Raw genomic sequence first — 20,364 nt, forward strand, 5'->3', positions numbered from 1 at the left:
TGTAAGAGTAGATAATCCACCTGTGGTGTATTATCTTCATGTTTAAGAGGGAGTAAACAAATGGTCAGAAACATTCTTGTACCTCTCTCAAGTGGAGATGTCTTTGTCAGTGACTCAACCCCTGTATCAGCAGAAGGAATCTTCTTGAGAATCTTCTTAACCTCTGGTTCTTAAATGAAAGATTTTTTTAAAGACAAGAGAGAGTGTAGAAGAGAATTCAGACACAGCTCACAAATGTACAGAATAGACCAAACAGAAAACATGAACATACTCAGTAGACACTAAAATACACTACTGTGATTGTAATTGCATAAGTTCAGCTTTTATGACCTGATTTCTTATTCTGAAAGTGTAGCATTTTCATGACACATAAATTACTGCTGCAGATGGACTGTCGCCCATACAACACACACAAACACACAAACAAGAAGATATAAGCAGTAAGAAATAAGTGAGCTAAGAGCTGAGGTTTAAGTTAAGTATACCTCTAGGAAGAGCTTCCTCTATTTCCCGCTTAGTCTTAGCTTCAGGTTTCTTCTGAAGTTTTCTCTCAGGTGTCTTATCAGGGATCTTTGTAGGAACTGTTTTTTCTGCAACTTTTTCTGCAGGCTTTTTCTCGGTTATCTTGTCAGACTCAAATGCCTTCTCAGGTTGTGTCTCGGGTACCTTCTCAGGCTCTATCTTCTTAACTTGCACCGGCAACTCCTCTAACCTTTCTGGAATTATTTCAGGTGCCTTTGTCTCTGGTACTTTTTCAGGTACTTTCTTCTCTTGTATTTTTGCCGGAACCCTCTCCTTAACCTGCACAGGTATCTTCTCAGGTATTTTTTCTACCTTTTCTGGAATCTTCTGGGGAACCATTTCAGGTGCCTTTGTCTCTGGTACTTTTTTAGGAAGTTTTTCGGGTACTTCCTTCTCTTGTAGTTTTTCAGGAACCCTCCCCTTAACCTGCACAGGCGTCTTCTCAGGTATTTTTTCGATATTTTCTGGAACCTTCTGGGGAACCATTTCAGGTACCTTTTTGTCTGTTGATTTTTTCTGTGGTACCTTTTCAGGTACTTTCTTTTCTAGATTTTTTTCTGTAACCTTCTCAGGTACCTTTTTCGATTCTACTTTTTCTGGAACTCTTTCAGGTGTTTTCTCCAGTAACCTCTGAGGTTCCTGGACCTTCTCTGGAACGTGCTCAGGAATAATTTCAACTGCTTCCTGGAGGGGCACATCAGGTTCCCTGGAGGCCATCTTCTCAAGATCGTGTTCAGGCCTTTTATATGGGATCTTCTCCACTTTCCTCTGAGGTACCTGCTTGGGTTCCGTCTCAATTTCTTGCTCAGATTCTTGTACAGGTATTTTATCGGAAGACTTCTGAGGTACCTTCTTCAGGTGCACCTCTTCAGGAGTATATTTTGATTCAGGCATGGCCACTTTAAGAGGGTATAACACACAAACACACACAAGACATAACTATAAAGAAGGCAAAATGTGCTGTCGCACAAAGACACATAAAGTGAGACAGTGGTGAACAATTTATCTGAAGTAATTCCATTACAGAAATACATCTACCTTTCTTAGAAGCCTCTGGTTTCTTGGCTGGTTTTGGAGGTTCTGGTGTCTGTTCCTCAACAACTTGAGAGAGAACCATTTAGCTTTGTTAGAAGTTGAACAGAAACTAGAATAAAACAGTTGGACAACAGCTACACTCTAGCGAGTGCAAAGAGGGAAAAATGATTCCTGAGACAAAACAAACTCATAAAGACAAACAAACATATAATACAGCAAGCAACTGACAAACTAAGACATGACTACTGACTAACAACCCCATATCTCTGTAAGCCAGAGGTTAGACATTAGACAGAAGACAGAAGAATACTACAAGTCACACAAGATGTGAGTGTAAGAGTAGTGGGAAGAGCATGGGGAGGGGGGGGGGCGCTTCACCACCCACACCTCATTGACAGCCTGCTAGGCTTCAATGGTTTGATACCTTTAGTTGCAACTGGTTTCTTTTGAGGTTCTACTTCTGCTCTGTCCACTTTTTGTGGGACTGTAGTTGGAGGGGGAGGAGGAACGACTTGCTTTGGTGTTTCTGGCACTATAAAGAAACATGCAAGTTATCAGATAATTGAATGTATCTAACTATGTAACAAGATACAAATTAGACAACCAAAATGCTTATATGGACCTTGATCAGCCCATATAAGAAAATACACATTGTATGCACAACACACAAAACAGGCCAAACTGCTGTGCAGAAAGACTAGGCTTTGAAAGTGGATTATTGTGGAGCTACGTATGGATAACTATTTTGTGCAGATGATACATTCTAAAAACTCTCCTCTGAATTTGTCTACTTTGAAATGACACCAGGCAAAAAGGAACAATAAGGCAAATTAGACAAACACAAACATTCTGTATCATACTGACACAAACATGTCTGGGACAACACAAGTTATAAGTGGGACAATGGGACAATATTAAGTCATAAGATTTCCTACAGTTAAATAGAGTTTGCTAGCGCAAACAGTTAGTAGCTTAGTGGCATCATGAGTATGGTGATAAGAATCAGTCTGGATGAGTACAATGAGGGCAATGCAGAAGTCTAAGCTGTCTGTGACGACAGACCCCAGCAGGTACCTGTCTTTGGGGTGACCTCCTTAGGAGCGGGTGCTGGTGAAGGTTCTGTTTTTGGGGTGACCTCCTTTGGAGCGGGAGACGGTCGAGCTTCTGGTTTGGCCTTTGTGGTTTCAGGTCTTGACACAGCTTGCTCTGGTTTTCTTACTTCAGGCTCCATCGTTTTGGGTACTGCCTCTGGCTTAGGAACTGGTTTCAGCTTAAAAGCCTCTGGTTCCGAAATGCTGGGTTCAGGTTTTGACCCAGCAGGCTTTGGTTTACGGACCTCTGGTTCTGACTTAGCAACTGCTGGTTCAGGCTTGGTCTTTGGTGGCTCTGCCTTTGGAGCCTCATGCCTCTGGGTTTCTTCAGGGTCTTAAAGTGACATGCACATCGATTTAGATACCATTACGTGCAGAAGAAATAAAAACGTACAAGCACACACATATAAAAGAGATTCGCTTCCATGATAGAAGCTATACAAACACAAAAGACACAGGAAGACATACGGTATAGACAGTCATACAGACAAAAAAGCAACGAGAACACAGCACGCACATCCAGTTAAACAGTCAGATGGACAGAAAAGCAGCGACTTAAATAAAGAGCACTGCACGCACATCCAGATAAAAGACAGAAAAGCAGAGACTTAAATAAAGAGCACGGCACTCACATCCAGACAGACAGACAGACAGACAGACAGACAGACAGACAGACATAAAAGCTGCTACTTAAATAAAGGCCACAGCAGGCACAGGAAGATGGGAAATACCTTTAGATGGTGGGGTCACTGGCTTCTTTACTGGCACTGGCTTGACTTCTGGCTCAACTTCTTCCTTTGTTAATGCTTTTGGCTTGAGTTCAGGTTCCTCTTTAGGTTTAAGCTTGGCGTCTGGTGCAGCCTTTGGAGCAGCCTTGGGTTCTGGTTCGACCTTGGCAGCAGCTTTGGGTTCAGGTGCAACCTTTTGAGCAGTCTTGGGTTCTGGTTCAACCTTGGGAGCAGCTTTGGGTACAGGTGCAACCTTTTGCGCAGTCTTGGGTTCTGGTTCAACCTTGGGAGCAGCTTTGGGTTCTGGTGCAACCTTTTGAGCAGTCTTGGGCTCTGGTTCGACCTTGGAAGCAGGTTTCTGTTCTGGTACACCCTTTGGAGCAGGCTTGGGTTCTGGTTCAAGCTTGGCAGCAGGTTTAGGTTTGGACTCAGGTTCAGGCTTAGCTGCAGGGGCCACTTTAGCCTCTGCTGGCACCTGAGGCTTGCTTTCATCTTTAGGTAACACAGTAACATTAACAGCAACATTAGCTAAAAGCTAATATGCAATGTAACATACAAAAGTATCTAAAGATTTTGAAGAAGCTTTCAAACGACCAAGAATATGAAAATCAAAGACATGTAGAGACAAACTAGTGGCCGAGAAAACAAAAGCCAAACGTACAATAGATGGTACAAAACATGAACATAATGGAGTGAACATAAATTAAGATTAAAGTCCAGAGTGACTTAATTAAGACGTAACACACAATCATCATTAAGAAGTGAGAAGATACACAACAGCATATAGCATGTCTGCAAGAATAAGCTGTTATTGGGAACATTAATTAAGACCTGGAGCTAAAAGTGAAAAGCTATCAATTAAAGTATCAGTACAAGTACCTTTCTTTGGCACCTCTTGTGGTTTCCCAGCAGGAAGAGAGGGAACAGCAGGCTTCTTAACCTCGTCTGTTCAAAGACAATCATCATAAGCACAATGAAAACAATGGGATGGTAGGAACACCAAAGGAAAACAGGGTCAACAAGACAGACAGAATGATGAAAATGAATGAAAATGAATGAATAAGAGGGTAATGTTAGCAAAGAGGTTACACAGGACAGGAATGAGAGATGTGTTGCTGGACGCTACCTTTAGGAGCAGAAGGTTCCCTCTCTGGAATCGAAACTGCAGAGACAATCTCTTCTACTGGCTTTTTGGCTTCAGGAACTTGAAAAGTTTAGTAAAGTTAAATGAACTGTTTTTCAGAGTAAACAGAAGTCAGAAGACTTTAACACACTAACATGAGATGGTAGAGAGGGTTAGTTTAACTTACAAGTTAAATCAAGGCTATACTCAAGTACATTTAAATGTATATTAGTTTTCATTGTTATGGAGATGTATGAATGAATGGTGTTAATGATACTGAAAACACATATTTTAATAAACACAATGTTTATTAAAAGTGTCCAACGCAAACACAGTTTGATACCTTTAGATGGTGCTGGCTCCTTCACAGCCTCTGCAGGCTTCTTCAAGGCCTCTGCAGGCTTCTTCAAGGCCTCTGCAGGCTTCTTTACAGCCTCTGCAGGCTTCTTCTCCGGGCTCTTCTGAGCTTCCGGGACTTAAAAGAAACTTACTCTGTTAGCCTTGCACTGCATTAGCCAAGCACCAGTTAAGAGACGCATCATGCATTTGCATGAATAGAGAAGAAGCACTACTGACAAAGACGTAATGGATAAATGCAAACAGTGACCATAGTAGCTACTGCATACAAGACAATATTTAATGTACAAGAAACTTACTCTGTTAGCCTTGCACTGCATTAGCCAAGCACCAGTTAAGAGGAGCATCATGCATTTGCATGAATAGAGAAGAAGCACTATACTGACAAAGACGTAATGGATAAATGCAAACAGTAGACCATAGTAGCTACTGCATACAAGACAATATTTAATGTATGGGAAACTTACTCTGTTAGCCTTGCACTGCATTAGCCAAGCACCAGTTAAGAGAATCATCATGCATTTGCATGAATAGAGAAGAAGCACTACTGACAAAGACGTAATGGATAAATGCAAACAGTGACCATAGTAGCTACTGCATATATCTACAGTTAAACATGAAGAGGCAACAGATTCAAAGAGCAAACGCAAGGCTGCATTTACAACCATGTAGACAGGACTACATGGTTGAAGAGTTTAGTAGCAGACACACGGACAAAAGTACAAATGAATTTGCCAGGAACAGAGCGGCAGGCAGGACAGTACCGGAATGCATTGCAGTACCTTTGGTTGGCACTTCCTCTCTCATTCCTATTTTCTTGGTTTCTACCGCCTCCTCCACTGGAACCCTGGGAACTGGACGGGACAAGAAGAAACAAACACATTCAGCATCATCTCAACATTACAGGACCATGAAGAATCATCAGTGAACTGCACACATAGGCATTACGAGGATGCCAGCTGTATGTCGATTATGTCAACTGAGACTATCTTTGCACAAAGGCCTGTGTGTCATATCGTTGCTGGCGTTTTGAGCTTGCCAATCTGCTACTTTTTCTAATTTTGAATTCGAATCCTGAAAAGAAACACGTTTGGACATAATATACAGTATGCTACTGTTCTAGTGCTGCACCTTATGTACTGAACCTGCTGCTATCCTCACAATATTGCTGCACCTCATGTCTAACCTCTTGTACACACCTGTTACTATTTACTTCACTTACGGTATGCTGTATATGCATATCTTTGTCTCCTGTTTCTCCTCCTGTGCTTTTTCTCCTTGCTCTTTCCACTACGTCTATCCTTTCTCCCTTTTTCTGAAAGCTACAAAATGATGGATGCTTCCTTGCACCGATAAATAATTTCACCCACTTCTTTACACCTGTTAACGTGTGATTCTGCTGATTCTGACACATACTGTAGGTGTTAGAAGAAGAAGCAGTACTGTTGGGTCAACAACAAACTGCTTCTGAAGCTGCGAACACACAACAGACAGACTGGATGAACGTGGACGTGACACACACACACATAAAGAGAGAGCCAGGGTTCTATCAAGATTATATCTACAAGAATGGCTCAACACAGGTAGAGACACACACACACTTAAACACACTGAGGAGTTAGAAGTACTCTAAAGACATCCCTATGAATGATCAGATACCTTTAGCTGTGGACACCTGTGTTACCGTCTCTTCTGTCCAGCTTTGGTACTCTACTGAATGATCAAGATGACACAACATGAGTTGGTGCACAATGATGGAAACATCTTTAATCCACTGGTTCTCAAAATGGGGTCCAGGGGGCACCCAGGGGTCCTTGGGGGGGGGGGGGTCCCCATTAAAACGAGTAACAGTTTAGCCACTTACTGTAAGCCCAATTTGAGTAGATTTATTTAAATGGTGGACGATCTACAAGCTCACCACTCGCCGCATCGCGACGCGTCATGAGCTTGTAGATTGGCTATTTTCAGAAATTGTTGACGAAATATTGACAGAGGTTGGCTAATCTTCTCTTATTGGGGTCCCTGGCACAAAAGCTTTTCAGATGGGGGTCCGTGACCAAATACATATCAATTTGGGGGTTCCTTAACATGGAAATGTTTTGAGAACCACTGGTTAAATCATCCTCCCCGTCAGCCGAGGGACATTAACACGACTCACGAGTGACAAGACGACACAAGACATAAACAGCATGAGTATGATTGAGTCAGTGACTGTTGTTGGACACAATGATAAGACAGACAGAAGATGTTAAAGTGGACATAAAGGACACACAAACACAACAAAGTCACTCTGTGGACCACATGCACAGTTAAACACGTCACACCACTGTGATGTAACACCCACAATGACGATGATTACAAACAAACCATGATCCATTATGTTATGAGGAATATTAGAGGCAGATTTGGGCAAAAGTATCAAAATGTTCCTTGAGCACTTAAACCCTATATACCCTATTGAGAGGAATCCCCCAGGGGTCTATACTAAGCCCCCGCCGCCTCCTTTTCCCACCGCTACATCAAATTTATTTGGCGAAAATAGCCGTGTAGCTTGTAGATCTGCTATATTCACCAAAAGCTATTATGACGTGCCCGGAATAGGGGCGCTAGGGTTTAAAGGACGACGTCACCCATTTTCAACCTTTCTTCATATAATAGGTCCTCACTAATGCTCATGATAAAATGGTACCATTTTTTCTACTCAGTCTGTGTCTCAGTGTGGGCTGTGGACAGTTCAGAAACCCATCTACCAGTGACATCATCGATGGGGAATCCAAGCTAATAGAAACTGCAGGCTTTCTATTCCTGGAAAGTTGCAATGCAATAATAGAAGCCATTGTTCTCGCGTTAATGAAAATAAAAACATATCCTGCCTAACGATGATGTCACTGGTAGACGGGTTTCTGAACTGTCCACAGTCCTCCTCTGAGACACAGACTGAGTAGAAAAAGATTGTACCATTTTATCATGAGCATTAGCGAGGACCTATTATATGAAGATAGGTTGAAAATGGGTGAAGTGGTCCTTTAAATGGTTAAAGGTTTAATAATTTCTCATTATTTCTTTCTTTCCACCGTTTAATAATACTATACTACAGCATTACCAGCTGTAGTTATCACATTTCATCACGTCATGGCTGATTGTGACATCATGGTTTCATCATGACATAACTTGCTAACAGCATGTACTACAGTATTGTTTTTGCCCACGTCTGTTTAGTTTAGAGGGTGGAGGACGATGGAGAGAATGAGGATGGGGTTGTTAAACACATTATTCTACCTCTCTGCTCCACCTCATCTTCATACTCATAGGAAAGCACTGCGGATTCTGCAATGGACAGCATTTAGGTTGAGATCTGTGGTTGCTTTGCTCAGTGGTCATTGGTTTATAGTTCTAGACTAGAGCTAAATATTGAATTTAACCCATTCAATCCGGAAACGCATATACTGTGTCATTTTACATTTTTTAGCTATAACCATTATTTTATATTTGGGCTTTTCAAAAATAGCAGATATACAAGCTCATAGCGCTATGAGCTTGTAGATCTGCCATTCAAAAATAGCAGATATACAAGTTCATAGCGCTATGAACTTGTATATCTGCTATGTTTTGGTTTTTTTTGCTGAAAATTTGTGCAAATCTTTGAATACGTCGTTTTTTTAAGCGAACATTTTTAACTAAAATCTTTGCTTCTGGGGATTCAACAAATGTATATAATATCAGTGTTTTTTTCATGTCAAGGACCCACAAAATGATATATATCATTACATACCCCCCCCCCCATCTCAAAATATTTTGTGCCAGGGTCCCCCAGAAGCAAAGATGTGAGTTAAAAATGTATATATATATTCAACGATTTTCCCAAATTGTCATGATCTTTCAAAAAAAATGGCAGATCTACAAGCTCATAGCTATGAGCTTGTAGATCTGCTATTTTTGAATAGCCAAAGAAATCTAAAATGACACAGATGAATGGGTTAAGCTCTAGGAGGATAAGGTACAGTAGATTGATAAATAAGTGGTGTTAGTCATATATGTACCTCTCTGTGTCTGTTCCCTTTGTTCTTCATATTGATAGAACTCAGTTGATTCTTTAAAAGACAAAGGCCAGACAATGTTACATAAACACAAGTTTGATATAGAAGGTTGATATTTAAAGTGTTAAGTGATATGTGTTGTTCTGGTTAAAACAACGTCTTTTTTTTGTTTTTGTTAAAAGGTTAAAGCTTTATGTTGTGATAGTATCCATCGCTATAGAGTGTTTGTTCAGCAACAGGGGGTATCCCCATCTCTCCAGCTCTTTAACACATGTTCAGGTGGGGACACCGATTTCATCCAATCAGGAGAGAGAACCCATTTATCCGGTTTCTTTGTTTCATCACTTCCAATTACACTGGATCATCTTGTATCCTGTATGAGTTCTCTCTCCTGATTGGATTAAACTGGTATCCTGACCTGAAAATGTATCTTCTGTTTACTAAAGAGCTGAAGAGAGACATGGAGACCCCTGTTACTGAACACATAAACACTGTATAGCAATGAATACTATCAGAATATAGGGCTGAGGGGTTATAAATACTGACTCCCTTGTCTTACCTTGAATAGCAACTGATGCAGCCATTTCAGGCCTCTTTACTGAAGAGTCTGGAACAGCTACAAAGTATTGAACAAGGTTTATTTAATATAGTCTACTAAACCAAAACACATCACTTTCCTTTTGCTATTGAGGCAGAATAAATAATAAAGACAGCATGTTGTACCTGTATAATTAAAAGTATTAAAAATTGATTAGTGTTAATTATCATTTTAACTATTCATTGTTAAGCGTATACTGCACCTAAAACATAAAGCTGTAGTTTTTTGTTTGTTTGTTTTTGAAGATTGCGTTAATGCAAATGTTTTATACATATGTTAGTGTCAAATTGTTTGTGGATTAAAAAAGGCAGAAAACAAAAGACAAACTTACTCATGGGGAGCCTTGCTAGTTCAATTTCTGTGAAAAGGAAACATGGAACACATTACACTTATGATATGGCACACACGCACACACGCACACACGCACACACAAATAAATAAATAGCTGCTTCCCCCCAGACAGACAGGGGAGAAGAAAAATATATGCACACAGCACACTTATGTACTCGTACTGTATGTACCTACACCAGATGTAGCGATAAAGAAACCTTGAAAACTCACACACACACACACACACACACACACACACACACACGCACACACGCACACACACACACACGCACACACACACACACACACACGCAGACGCACACGCAGACGCACACGCACACACGCACGCAGACACACACGCATACGCACACACACACACACGCAGACACACACACACACACACACACACACACGGTACCTTTGCCCGACAAATAAAGCTCAGCAGTGCTCTTAGCCTCTCCTCTGGGCTCCAGCCTCACAATGACTGAGTACACGCCTAGAAGAGATTAGTAACGAAGAAGATGTGTTTTAACACAGGGGAGAAAATGTTCACAGAGGAGAAAGAGTCCAAAACAACACACTGCCTGGGGTGTTGGACGTTAGCACGCCCTTTACACACCTTCGTCATCGGTGGACACGTTTCTGATGATCATGAAATGCCTCCTCCCCTCGCTGGTGAAGTTGTACTTGGGACTCTCCTTCAGCTCCCACGTGTCCTTGTACCACGACACGATCGCATTGTCAAAGGACACCTCGCACTCGAAGGTGGCCGACTGGCGCTCGTTCACCTCGATGTTGTGGATGCGTTTGGTGAAATGAATTTGTTCAGCTAAGAAAACAGATAAACAATGGTTTTCAATGGTAAATGTGTTGGTCGGCTCTCCCCAAGGTGGAGGATGTATGGAAAATAATTCTTGAATGTTTTTATTTTTTTATTTTGGTAAAACATCCCATGAAAACCAAGGTTATTATAGGCAACTAAAACTAATTAAATAACTAAAAAACTATTTTAGTCAAAGCTGCACTATGTAACTTTCCTCTTCTACCCTTTATTTGAACTCGTTTTGACATTATCTGAATGTCTCAATAGAAGAGCAGGGAGACAAAATACAACCACCCCAATTATATATGTTATATTGCATTAACATACTCTACCATACAGATTGGACAAATTACTTTTTATTCATACAAAAGATAGTGCCGCTTTAACTGAAAAAAGGCGACACAAAACTATATTGTGTTTACAAAATTAACTATAACAACTAGAATCATTTAGTTTTCATCTTTGTCAGTTTAAAATCTAGTATTTTGGGAGGATATAAAATATTCCTTCTTTGTTTTTCTTTTTTTTGCAGTGCCACTTTTAACTGCGAATACATTTCTTTAAATATGGTGTTTTTGAATCTCGTCCCTGACAAATACCCCATATATATATTTCTTAAACTCAACACTAAAACTAATTTAAAAAAAACCTAAAAACTAAGCCTTAACAGTAAAATAAAACTAAAATAGTAAACTCACTTTAAAAAAACGAAACAAAAAGTCTAAACTATTTATTTTTATGTAAGTATAATAACCTTGATGTCAACAAGCGATGGGGTTAGAATGCAATGTGTTGATGATGATTATGAATTATGAATGGTTTGGGTTTTCAGTTGGCGGGGGTTAATGTCAAGATGGACAAACGGGTTGATGGCATGATGATGATGATGATGATGATTATGATGATGATGATGAAGGTGGTTTGAAACTCTGCTAGAGCACCCAGTAAGCGGAGAGGCATTTAAAGAGAGTTACGGCAAATGGAAGACCACTCCACAACGAAAAGACGGAGGAGGCGTACAAGAACAAGAACGCCAAACCAAAGTCTTCTCCATTAGTGTGACACTTTTGGATGCTGGTAGTTTTGTCAAGAGGTTAGTAAGAAGGGTTTGGAACACGTCTAAGAAGACATACAAACCTTCGACCCAGAGGTCCGCGGAGGACTTGAGGTTCTTGTAGCAGCAGGTGTACGTGCCTTGATCCTCAGGCTTCACGTCCCTAATCACCAGCTTGTGAACCTTGTGCTTGACCTCCGACGTGAACCTGCCCTTCATCTCTAACTGCTTGCCGTTTTTGAACCACTGAGTCTGAACGTTAGGGACGGACAACTGACAAGACAGTGTGCACGGCTGGCCCTCCTTACCCTGTGTGTCCTGCAGGTGGCGCTCGACCTCCACTTCTGAAAAAGACACAAGCAAAACGCCAACGAGACATTTCTGTTAGTAGTGGCGACCACTTGACCGAATGCTACTGTAGATTTAAAGGCAAAGATTATTATAGGCATTGATTCTATATACTAGGCAAAATTCACCAGGACATTAATGCACTATTTCATCTGCCATGGGGAAGGTGGTAGAGCAGATTAAATACAATATAATATAAATTATTATTATTATTATTATTATTAGTCCTGCTCCCGACACATTTTGGCACAGATTTTGCAATATTTCAGCAGCCCCTGGACATTATTTCGGCCGTTACTTGCAATAGTCTAGGCTTCTTCTGTTTTTTTGGCCAGTCTTCTTTTTTGTGAGACCAGGCATTTGGTGCCAATAATTTGATGACCGGCAGCGGTTCCGGTAGGAGACTCAAAGAGTCTCCTTTGTGTCTCCTACCGGAACCGCTGCCTACCGGTCCGCTGGTCATCAAATTATTGGGTTAGGAATGCGACAAAAACTAAAAAAATATCCATGAATTCAAGTGACTAATAGATAGACAAAAAGTCATTTTGGGGTGAACTATCCCTTTAAGCCGGGCCTGTAGAGTCCTATAGGTACTGAGCCATGACAATGTAGAGTTTCCATAGATACTGACCCATCACAGTGAGCTTGGCACTGGAGATGTGTGGTCCGCACACCACCCGGTAGTTGCCCTGGTCCTTGGCCTGGCAGTCTCTGATCTTCAGCAGGTGACGGTCGTCGACGATGCTGATGGCGTACTTGTCGCCGGTGTCCAGCTTCTGGGTGCCCTTGTACCAGGACAGGGTGATCTCCGGGTAGTTGATCTTCACCTCGCACTCAAACACAGCCTCCTTGTTGGTCAAGGTAGACTGGTCTGAGATGTCTTTCACCACCGTAACAGGCTGCAAAGGGAACCAGACAAATAATTATTATTATTATTTGGTTTGAATAAATAAGTCTGAGACATGAAGTTTACGGGTGAGAGATGCAAATATATATTTGTGTCATGCTTTAAATGTGCTTAGATTTGTTTGTTGTCAGGGTATTTTCTACAGTACATTTAGTTGAATTGTTCTTGGGGCATTTGCTACAGTACATTTGCACATACCTGTAATTGTCCTTCTGCATTTAACCATCCTAACTATTAGGAGCAGCGGATATATACAATACATACAGTAAAGCATGGCTTCAATCTTAATGTTCTCCCATTGTGCAAATACAGCAAATTAAATTAGACTGACATAAACGACGATGAATAAGTGGGGGATAATATACAGCATGGGTCTTCAACAGGGGTCCGGGACCCCTGGAGGGTCCTCAGAGTTACTACAAATCTTTCTGTGATAGCATATGTTTTTACAAGCTCACAGCACTTCGCGCTGCAAGCGTTGTGAGCTTGTAGATCTGCTATGTTTGGCAAAAAGGTTGGCAAAAAGTGTCTCGGTGAACTGACCTCGGTGCGTTCCATCCTCTTCTGCAGGTCAGCCACAAGTCTGGCCATGTCCTCATCAGACTCCCTGTCTGCACGCTCCACTTCCTACACAACACATAGACAGCAACAATACTGAAACACTACACAACAAAACAACTGCAACAACACCGAACCTCAGCACATCTACACAACACAACAACTAGAACACAACTAGCCCTGTCACAATCATTACGTAATCGCATGACTCACAATTATTTGATATAATCACTATTGTTTTTGCATAATTGGAAGAACCACTTCCATTCATCTGTACAAATTATTAATGAATCTGTTGAGAAATGTTAATATATTGTCCAACATTCTCAAAAATAAAGCTATTTCCGCAATTTTTTAAACCATTTTGAAAGTATACAATTCTTAAATATATGGCTGGTTCTGGCCATGGTACATAATCTATTTTGATTATTGGTACCAGTCATCACCAATACATTTCTTTATTTAAGTTATTTGTCTGCCCTGTGCAATTTCTATTGCCTAACTAGTCCTAACTACAACGCCTTTGTCTTGAGAGCATGTGGTTAATGTTTTAGATGTCTGTAGATGTTTGCTATCGGAGTGTTATTTTGATAATTCAAAATCATTGATAACCTGATATCCTATAGTTCCAAATGTACAGAACGTTATTCAGAAAGTATGTTATTTTGACAGATGCTAGGTTCATTGTTTCCTTGGCAACCTATAGTTTCAAATGTACAGACTGTTATTTAGATAGCATGTTGTAATAGGCAGATGCGCTAAGTTCATTGTTTACCTGGTATCTTTCAATTTGTAGGATTATTTACCTTGTATCAACTAGAGTTCAATTAACACCAGAGAAATGCATAAATTGTAAATTGACGGTGTTTACCGGTCTTCCACTTTCTTCAGCTTTCTCCTTCTTCAGAAACTCGATGGCCTGCAGCAGGCCTCTGTAGTCCGTGATGCCGTACATGCGGGCATATTTCTCATACTCTTTGGGGTCCACGTTCCTCAACAACTCCACAATGTCAATGTCCTTCTCCTCCTGTGGACTCTTCTGCTTGGATGGAGTCCTGAGGACAGAAGATAAGAAGACACAGGACATCAGCTCAAAGTTCTTTAAAATAGCCGATCTACACACATTTTCGAAAAGATCTTGAAAAGAAAATGTTAAATATTTGGAATATATTTGAGAAAATAAAATCAGATGGGGGGTCTGTGGAGAAATACATTCATTTGAGTATCCTTGACATGCAAATGTTTGAGAACTGTTTAAACAATAATGGAAGCAAGCCCAAATAACTACACTTTAAAAACAAGCCCAGAAAAACGCAACCTGTAACTACCAATATTTACAAGCAACTTTACAGAAAAACAAGCCCAAAGTCGCTGATAATAAACAGACATGGCAACACTGACTCAGACGTTGGCTGAGGAGGAGTCTCTACAAAGCCCTCTGTCCCCCTCTAGTGGCCAAAAACACAAACACACACTGATTCAACCAGCATAACGTTCTCACTTCTTCAGCTTGGCTCTGAGGTCTCCCTCCTGCGAGCCGGCGTCTTTCTTCTCCTCCACGTGCATGTCCGTGCTGCATTCAATCTCTCCGTGTTTGTTGGAGGCCACGCATCTGTACTGTCCAGAGTCGGACTTGGTCACTTCCCTGATCTCCAGCTTGGCCTCCTGGCCCTTCTGCTCCATGGAGATGCGACCGCCGTGGGTGATCTGTCTCCATTTACCCTTCATCCACTTCACACTGGGGATGGGCTCGCCTCCTACTTTAGCGATGAAGGTGGCCGTGCCCTCTGTGAAACACCACAAGGATTGTAAGCAGGGATGCACCATCAATCGGTCATTATAATGGTATCGACACATCAATATATAGATATTTTAGTTTTTTTTGTTATAGCAATAGAAAATATATTCCGTAAACTAAAATGATCTAGGATATTTCAGGTTAATGTCACAATCTGTGATTTATTTCAACTGGTTGGCTGTATGTAGAACAGCAAGAACATAATTATGTTTAGAACAATAAATACCAAAGCATCATTTACTGTATAATATATCGTGCTAATTGTTTTGGTAACGGAGTGGTCAAGCTGTTTCACAAATCACAGATTGTGACTTGGCCTAACAAAAACCTTTCAGTCGCTCGTGAGATTATTATTATTATTTCATTTTTATTATTTTAACTTGAATCCATGGTTGCAGCATATCTACAACTCATCTAAATCTTCATCACCATCAACTGATTTCCTGTAATTTATTTTTATAATAAAATGTTGCATTTGCTGTCCTAAGGCCCTTTCATCCTAACTAACATGACCCCCCATGTAACAGCAGACAGAATAACTCACTCTCGGTGACAGTGGTAGTTTTAGGCTCCTCAATAAAGAACAGACTGTCTGTTTTCTTGACTGGAGCCGCGGCAGGAGCCTCCTTGGGTGCCGGAGCCACGCCTGCTTTCTCTGCAACACAACATGCACAATATTAGAACTTACCCACTTGTATGTGCATTTTGGGACACCTGGCGTCCCTATTTTGAAAAAGTCATTATAGCAAACAAACGCACACGCACACACACACACACACACACACACACACACACACACACACACACACACACACACACACACACACACACACTCTAGATATAATAGTGAAAATAGCCCTTTATTTGAGAGGTTGAGTCTACTCTAGAGAGACAGTAAACATTGAGAGAGAGAGAGAGTAGGGGAGTGACATGATGATCAGCCAGGGATCAAACCGGGGACTCACAGTGTCAGGCATTAGAGCTCATGTGGTATGCGTCCTAACCACTCGGCTATTGGTTCGCCCGTGCAATACACTTCTATGCATATTGTAGACAGTGGTTGCTATGTATACCGTACACAATGACTTCTACTGTCAGTGGCGGAAAGTAACTAAGTACGTGTAGTACAATTTCTAGTTACTTTTGACTAACTAGAGTATTTCCAATTTGCAATACTTGTACTTCTAATCCACTACATCTCAGAGGCAAATATTGTACTTTTAATTCACTACCATTATTTGAAAACTTATGTTACTAGTTTACTTTGCAGATATAAATGACTATATTATAAAACATACATTAAAAACTTTAGCCCTATTTTATACAAAGGCCATTTGAAAATAGCCGATCTACAAGCTCACAACGCGTCGCATCGCGACGCGTTGTGAGCTTGTAGATCTGCTATTTTCAAACATTAGTACTTAAACTTTTGGTACTTTAAGTATGTTTTGATGCCAATACTTTTGTACTTTTACTCAAGTAACATTTTGAACAACTTTTTTACTTGTAACAGAGTATTTTTATATTGTGGTATTGCTACTTTTACTCAAACGTCAAATATCGGAGTACTTCTTCCACCACTGTCTCGTCTACAGTACCTTTCAGGCTGACTTTAGCCTTGCAGAACTCGCTGCCGGCCTCGTTGGAGGCCTTGCACAGGTAGTCCCCGGCATCGTGCTTGGACGCCTGGGTGAGCTCCAGACACGCTGTGCCCGCGGCGAAGGTGATTCTGGTGTTTCCGGCAGAGCTCAGCTCCTTCCTGTCCTTCATCCACAGGACCTTCAGAGGAGCGGTGCCAACCACGTGGCACCTCAGGCTCAACTTGTCCCCCTCGTCCACCGTCACCGGTTTGAGAGGGACGTCAAACACTGGAGGCTTCTTCACCTCTGTAAGGAGGACGGGACAAATGATGTGGTTAAAGGGATGTTTCACTTTCAAAAATGTTTTGGGTCATTTGTATCGTCTACTCAAGCTTTTGTGAGCACCCCGGACACAGTCTTTAAGTTGCTTGATTCAGTATTTAGATATTTGATATTCGTTTTATCAGACACACCCCAGTTCCTATACAAACCCATTGTAACTTTAAAAACAAAAATGTTTTGGAAAATGAAAAAAAATAAACACAATAAGAGATTGTACAATAAAAGATTTAATAAATGTATAAAGTAATTGAAAAAACACGGCCCCCACACGTATTAGGAGGGCAGTATGAGATGAATCTAACATGTTAAAATGGAGTTTGAAGTTACAATGGGTTTGTATAGGAAGGGGGCGTGTCTGATAAAAAATCATATCAAATATCTAAATACTGAATCAAGCAACTTTAAAACTGTCTGGGGTGCTCACAAAAGCCTGAATCAACGTTAATTTGACCAATTTAAAAAAAAAGTGAAATATCACTTTAAAGGTGGTGTAAAAAGTTAAAGCTCTATATTGTGATAGTAGTCATTGCTACTGTATAAAGAGTGTTTGTTCAGTAACAGGGGTCTCCACGTCTCGTCAATTTCATCCAATCAGGAGAGAGTTGAGTACTATTTATCAGCTTCACTTTTATAGTGTTCCAGTTCCAGTTTTTTTGTGATCATCAATTCCAATTTCACTTGTTTATCCTGTATCCTGAATGCGTTCTCTGCCCTGATTGAATATAATTGGTATCCCGACCTGAAAATGCATTTACTGTTTACTAAAGAGCTGGAGAGATGGGGAAACCCCTGATTACTATCAGAATATAGAGCTATTTAACACCTATATTAACAAAACAAAACAATAATCACTTACTACACCTTTAAGGAGAGTTAAACCTCACTGCAAAATCACGTTTGCATTATGAATATAGGTGGTGAAATTGTTTAGAAATGCGTTAGCATAAGGAGCTAGAGTGATCAACACCTCACTACAACCCTTGGCGTGTGTTACTTTTACATTATAGAAATTATTTAGCTCAGCACAAATAATATTATCACTGCAAAAGACAATGTCTAAGGAGATTTCTACTAACGTGTGCTGCATTTCAGCACTTAATGAAAACAAGAATCAAGAATCAAGAGAATCAAGAACCAAGAATTAAGAATCAAGAATCATGGCTTTATTCTAAAGAGAATGAGCACATTTGAAGTCCAGTATTGCCAGTAATTAATGCATATATTAACCACATGAACCCTAGTGTCCCTAATCTGGCCATGTCATAAAAGATGAAGATTCAGCTAAAACAGCAGATCTACAAGTTTCAGATCCACAAAACGTGACACCTTGTGAACTAGATGTAACCTTGTAGACCGGCTATTTTCGGCAAAGAGATTTAGTGTAAAGGCGGGGAAAAAAAGGAGGGGACCCCATGCAGGGGGACCCCGGTTCAACTGAAGAAGTATGTACAGTAGGGTTTAACCCTTTAAGACCTGAGGCGAAAATCCTATTTTTTTTTTATCCTATTTTTTTTTTCAAGATTTTTGAATAGCCAAAGAAATCTAAAGAGACACAGATGCGTTCCAGGTCTTGTTAAGTGGTTTACAGTGCAGTCCACCTACCTGTGACTCCCACGGAAATGTCACACGAGACCTTTCCTGCTTCGTTGGTGGCCAGACAGGTGTAGCTGCCACTGTCGGCCACCTGGCTGCCCTTGATGCACAGCACAGCCACGTTGCTCTTGAAGCTGATGTCATATTTATCCGAGCTGTGGATCTCTGTGCTGCCCTTGTACCATTTGACATTAATGGGCTGGGAGCCGGCCACACGGCCCTCAATCTTAACCAGTTTGCCCTCCGTGTCCTCGATGTGCTCCGAGGGCTTTTTGGTGAATGAAGGAGGGTTCTTACGCTCTGGAAAAGTGGAAAGGACAGCATGTTAAGGGCATGCACGGTTTGGTTAGTCGCTCATCATATCGGTGTATCGGCAATATCTGCCTAAAGAATGGTATCGAACTGATATCCGAAAAGATGTTATTGGTTTTGGTTAATATTTAGACTTTTGTGTTGATTGAAGGCTGAAGATTCAATTCAGTCAGTGTTTTCTGGGGAAGCTTCCCAGGAAGTCAACAAGTTGGAGAAAATGTTCAGTAAAAAATACTACATTTAAGTTGTTTTGAACTAATTATGTGCATCAGTAGGTCTCAGAGTTATTTTGTTGACCAAGACTAAGACTAAAAGACTAAGATTTTGATATTTAGTCGACTAAGACTAAACAATTTCAGATGACTAAAATAGGACTAAAACTAAATGGTGTGTTATTCAAAAGAAAATTCATCATAATTTGCTGTCAAAATTAACACTGGTAGGCCTAATGAATCAGGTAATAAGAATGCACTATTTTTTTCTAAAGTCTGCATTACTGTATAACAGGTGCAAGGTAAACCCTGCTGGAAACTTGTACTGCAATATTGGTATCGGTAATAATCGGATATCGGACCGAAATTTCAATACCGTGCATATGCAGCATGTTACTGTTTTGAGACAGAATTCTAGCAATCATCAAAAGAAGCAGGCCCACAACAACAACACCACCGCCATTCACCATTCAGACACCACATTCACAGGACAGGGCCAGAAAGACATTTTGAATGACCTCACAGAGGTCACACACTTGATACCTTTGACAGTCACTTCAGACGAACAAGAGTCCTTGCCCATGTCGTTAGAGGCGTGGCAGAAGTATGTCCCCGTGTCGCCTTTGTCTGCCTTCACAATGGTGAGGTGGGCGGCGTTATCCACGCACGTCATCTTATAATTGCCGCCGGAGCGGATGTCTTTGTGGTCCTTGGACCACGTGACTTTAATGGGGGCGGAGCCCGTCATGTGGCTGTCCAGCTCGATGCTGTCGCCCACCGTCACTTCCTTTGGCGACAACTTCCTGTCAAAGACCGGTGCGTACCGTGGTTCTGCAGGGTCCGTTTTTTTAAAAAGAGTCGGGGAGGAAAAGTAAAAAGAATACAGAACAGAACTTTAGGTAAGAAACAGAAAGGTGGCGTCTGAAATTCACCATTAGAGAAGTATATAATGCTAATATTATTAGGTAAACAGTGCATTTCCCTCTGTTGCTCAGAGGGAAAGACACAAGTTTTTT

At 40.9% G+C, this 20,364-nt stretch overlaps 1 protein-coding gene across 2 annotated transcripts in view; it reads right to left on the minus strand.

Annotated features, from left to right (window-relative positions):
- Window positions 1-20,364, minus strand: part of LOC308073539 (titin-like) — a 248,000-nt gene that overhangs the window by 144,295 nt on the left and 83,341 nt on the right. For both annotated transcript variants that reach the window (XM_080412477.1, XM_080412476.1), the window contains 25 exons: window positions 19,892-20,179; window positions 18,834-19,124; window positions 16,908-17,195; window positions 15,854-15,964; window positions 15,013-15,298; window positions 14,383-14,566; window positions 13,497-13,580; window positions 12,678-12,945; window positions 11,782-12,042; window positions 10,441-10,650; window positions 10,240-10,317; window positions 9,823-9,849; window positions 9,453-9,509; window positions 8,897-8,947; window positions 8,136-8,183; window positions 6,516-6,569; window positions 5,639-5,710; window positions 4,843-4,974; window positions 4,256-4,321; window positions 3,380-3,868; window positions 2,632-2,982; window positions 1,982-2,089; window positions 1,561-1,623; window positions 486-1,421; window positions 83-169 (listed from right to left, as the gene is read on the minus strand). In XM_080412477.1, the coding sequence (XP_080268603.1) occupies window positions 83-169; window positions 486-1,421; window positions 1,561-1,623; window positions 1,982-2,089; window positions 2,632-2,982; window positions 3,380-3,868; window positions 4,256-4,321; window positions 4,843-4,974; window positions 5,639-5,710; window positions 6,516-6,569; window positions 8,136-8,183; window positions 8,897-8,947; window positions 9,453-9,509; window positions 9,823-9,849; window positions 10,240-10,317; window positions 10,441-10,650; window positions 11,782-12,042; window positions 12,678-12,945; window positions 13,497-13,580; window positions 14,383-14,566; window positions 15,013-15,298; window positions 15,854-15,964; window positions 16,908-17,195; window positions 18,834-19,124; window positions 19,892-20,179 (4,890 nt within the window). The remainder of the gene's footprint in view (window positions 1-82; window positions 170-485; window positions 1,422-1,560; window positions 1,624-1,981; window positions 2,090-2,631; window positions 2,983-3,379; window positions 3,869-4,255; window positions 4,322-4,842; window positions 4,975-5,638; window positions 5,711-6,515; window positions 6,570-8,135; window positions 8,184-8,896; window positions 8,948-9,452; window positions 9,510-9,822; window positions 9,850-10,239; window positions 10,318-10,440; window positions 10,651-11,781; window positions 12,043-12,677; window positions 12,946-13,496; window positions 13,581-14,382; window positions 14,567-15,012; window positions 15,299-15,853; window positions 15,965-16,907; window positions 17,196-18,833; window positions 19,125-19,891; window positions 20,180-20,364) is intronic.

Source organism: Gymnoscopelus braueri (assembly GCF_963280865.1).
Source record: "Gymnoscopelus braueri genome assembly, chromosome: 18".
NCBI lineage: Eukaryota > Metazoa > Chordata > Actinopteri > Myctophiformes > Myctophidae > Gymnoscopelus > Gymnoscopelus braueri.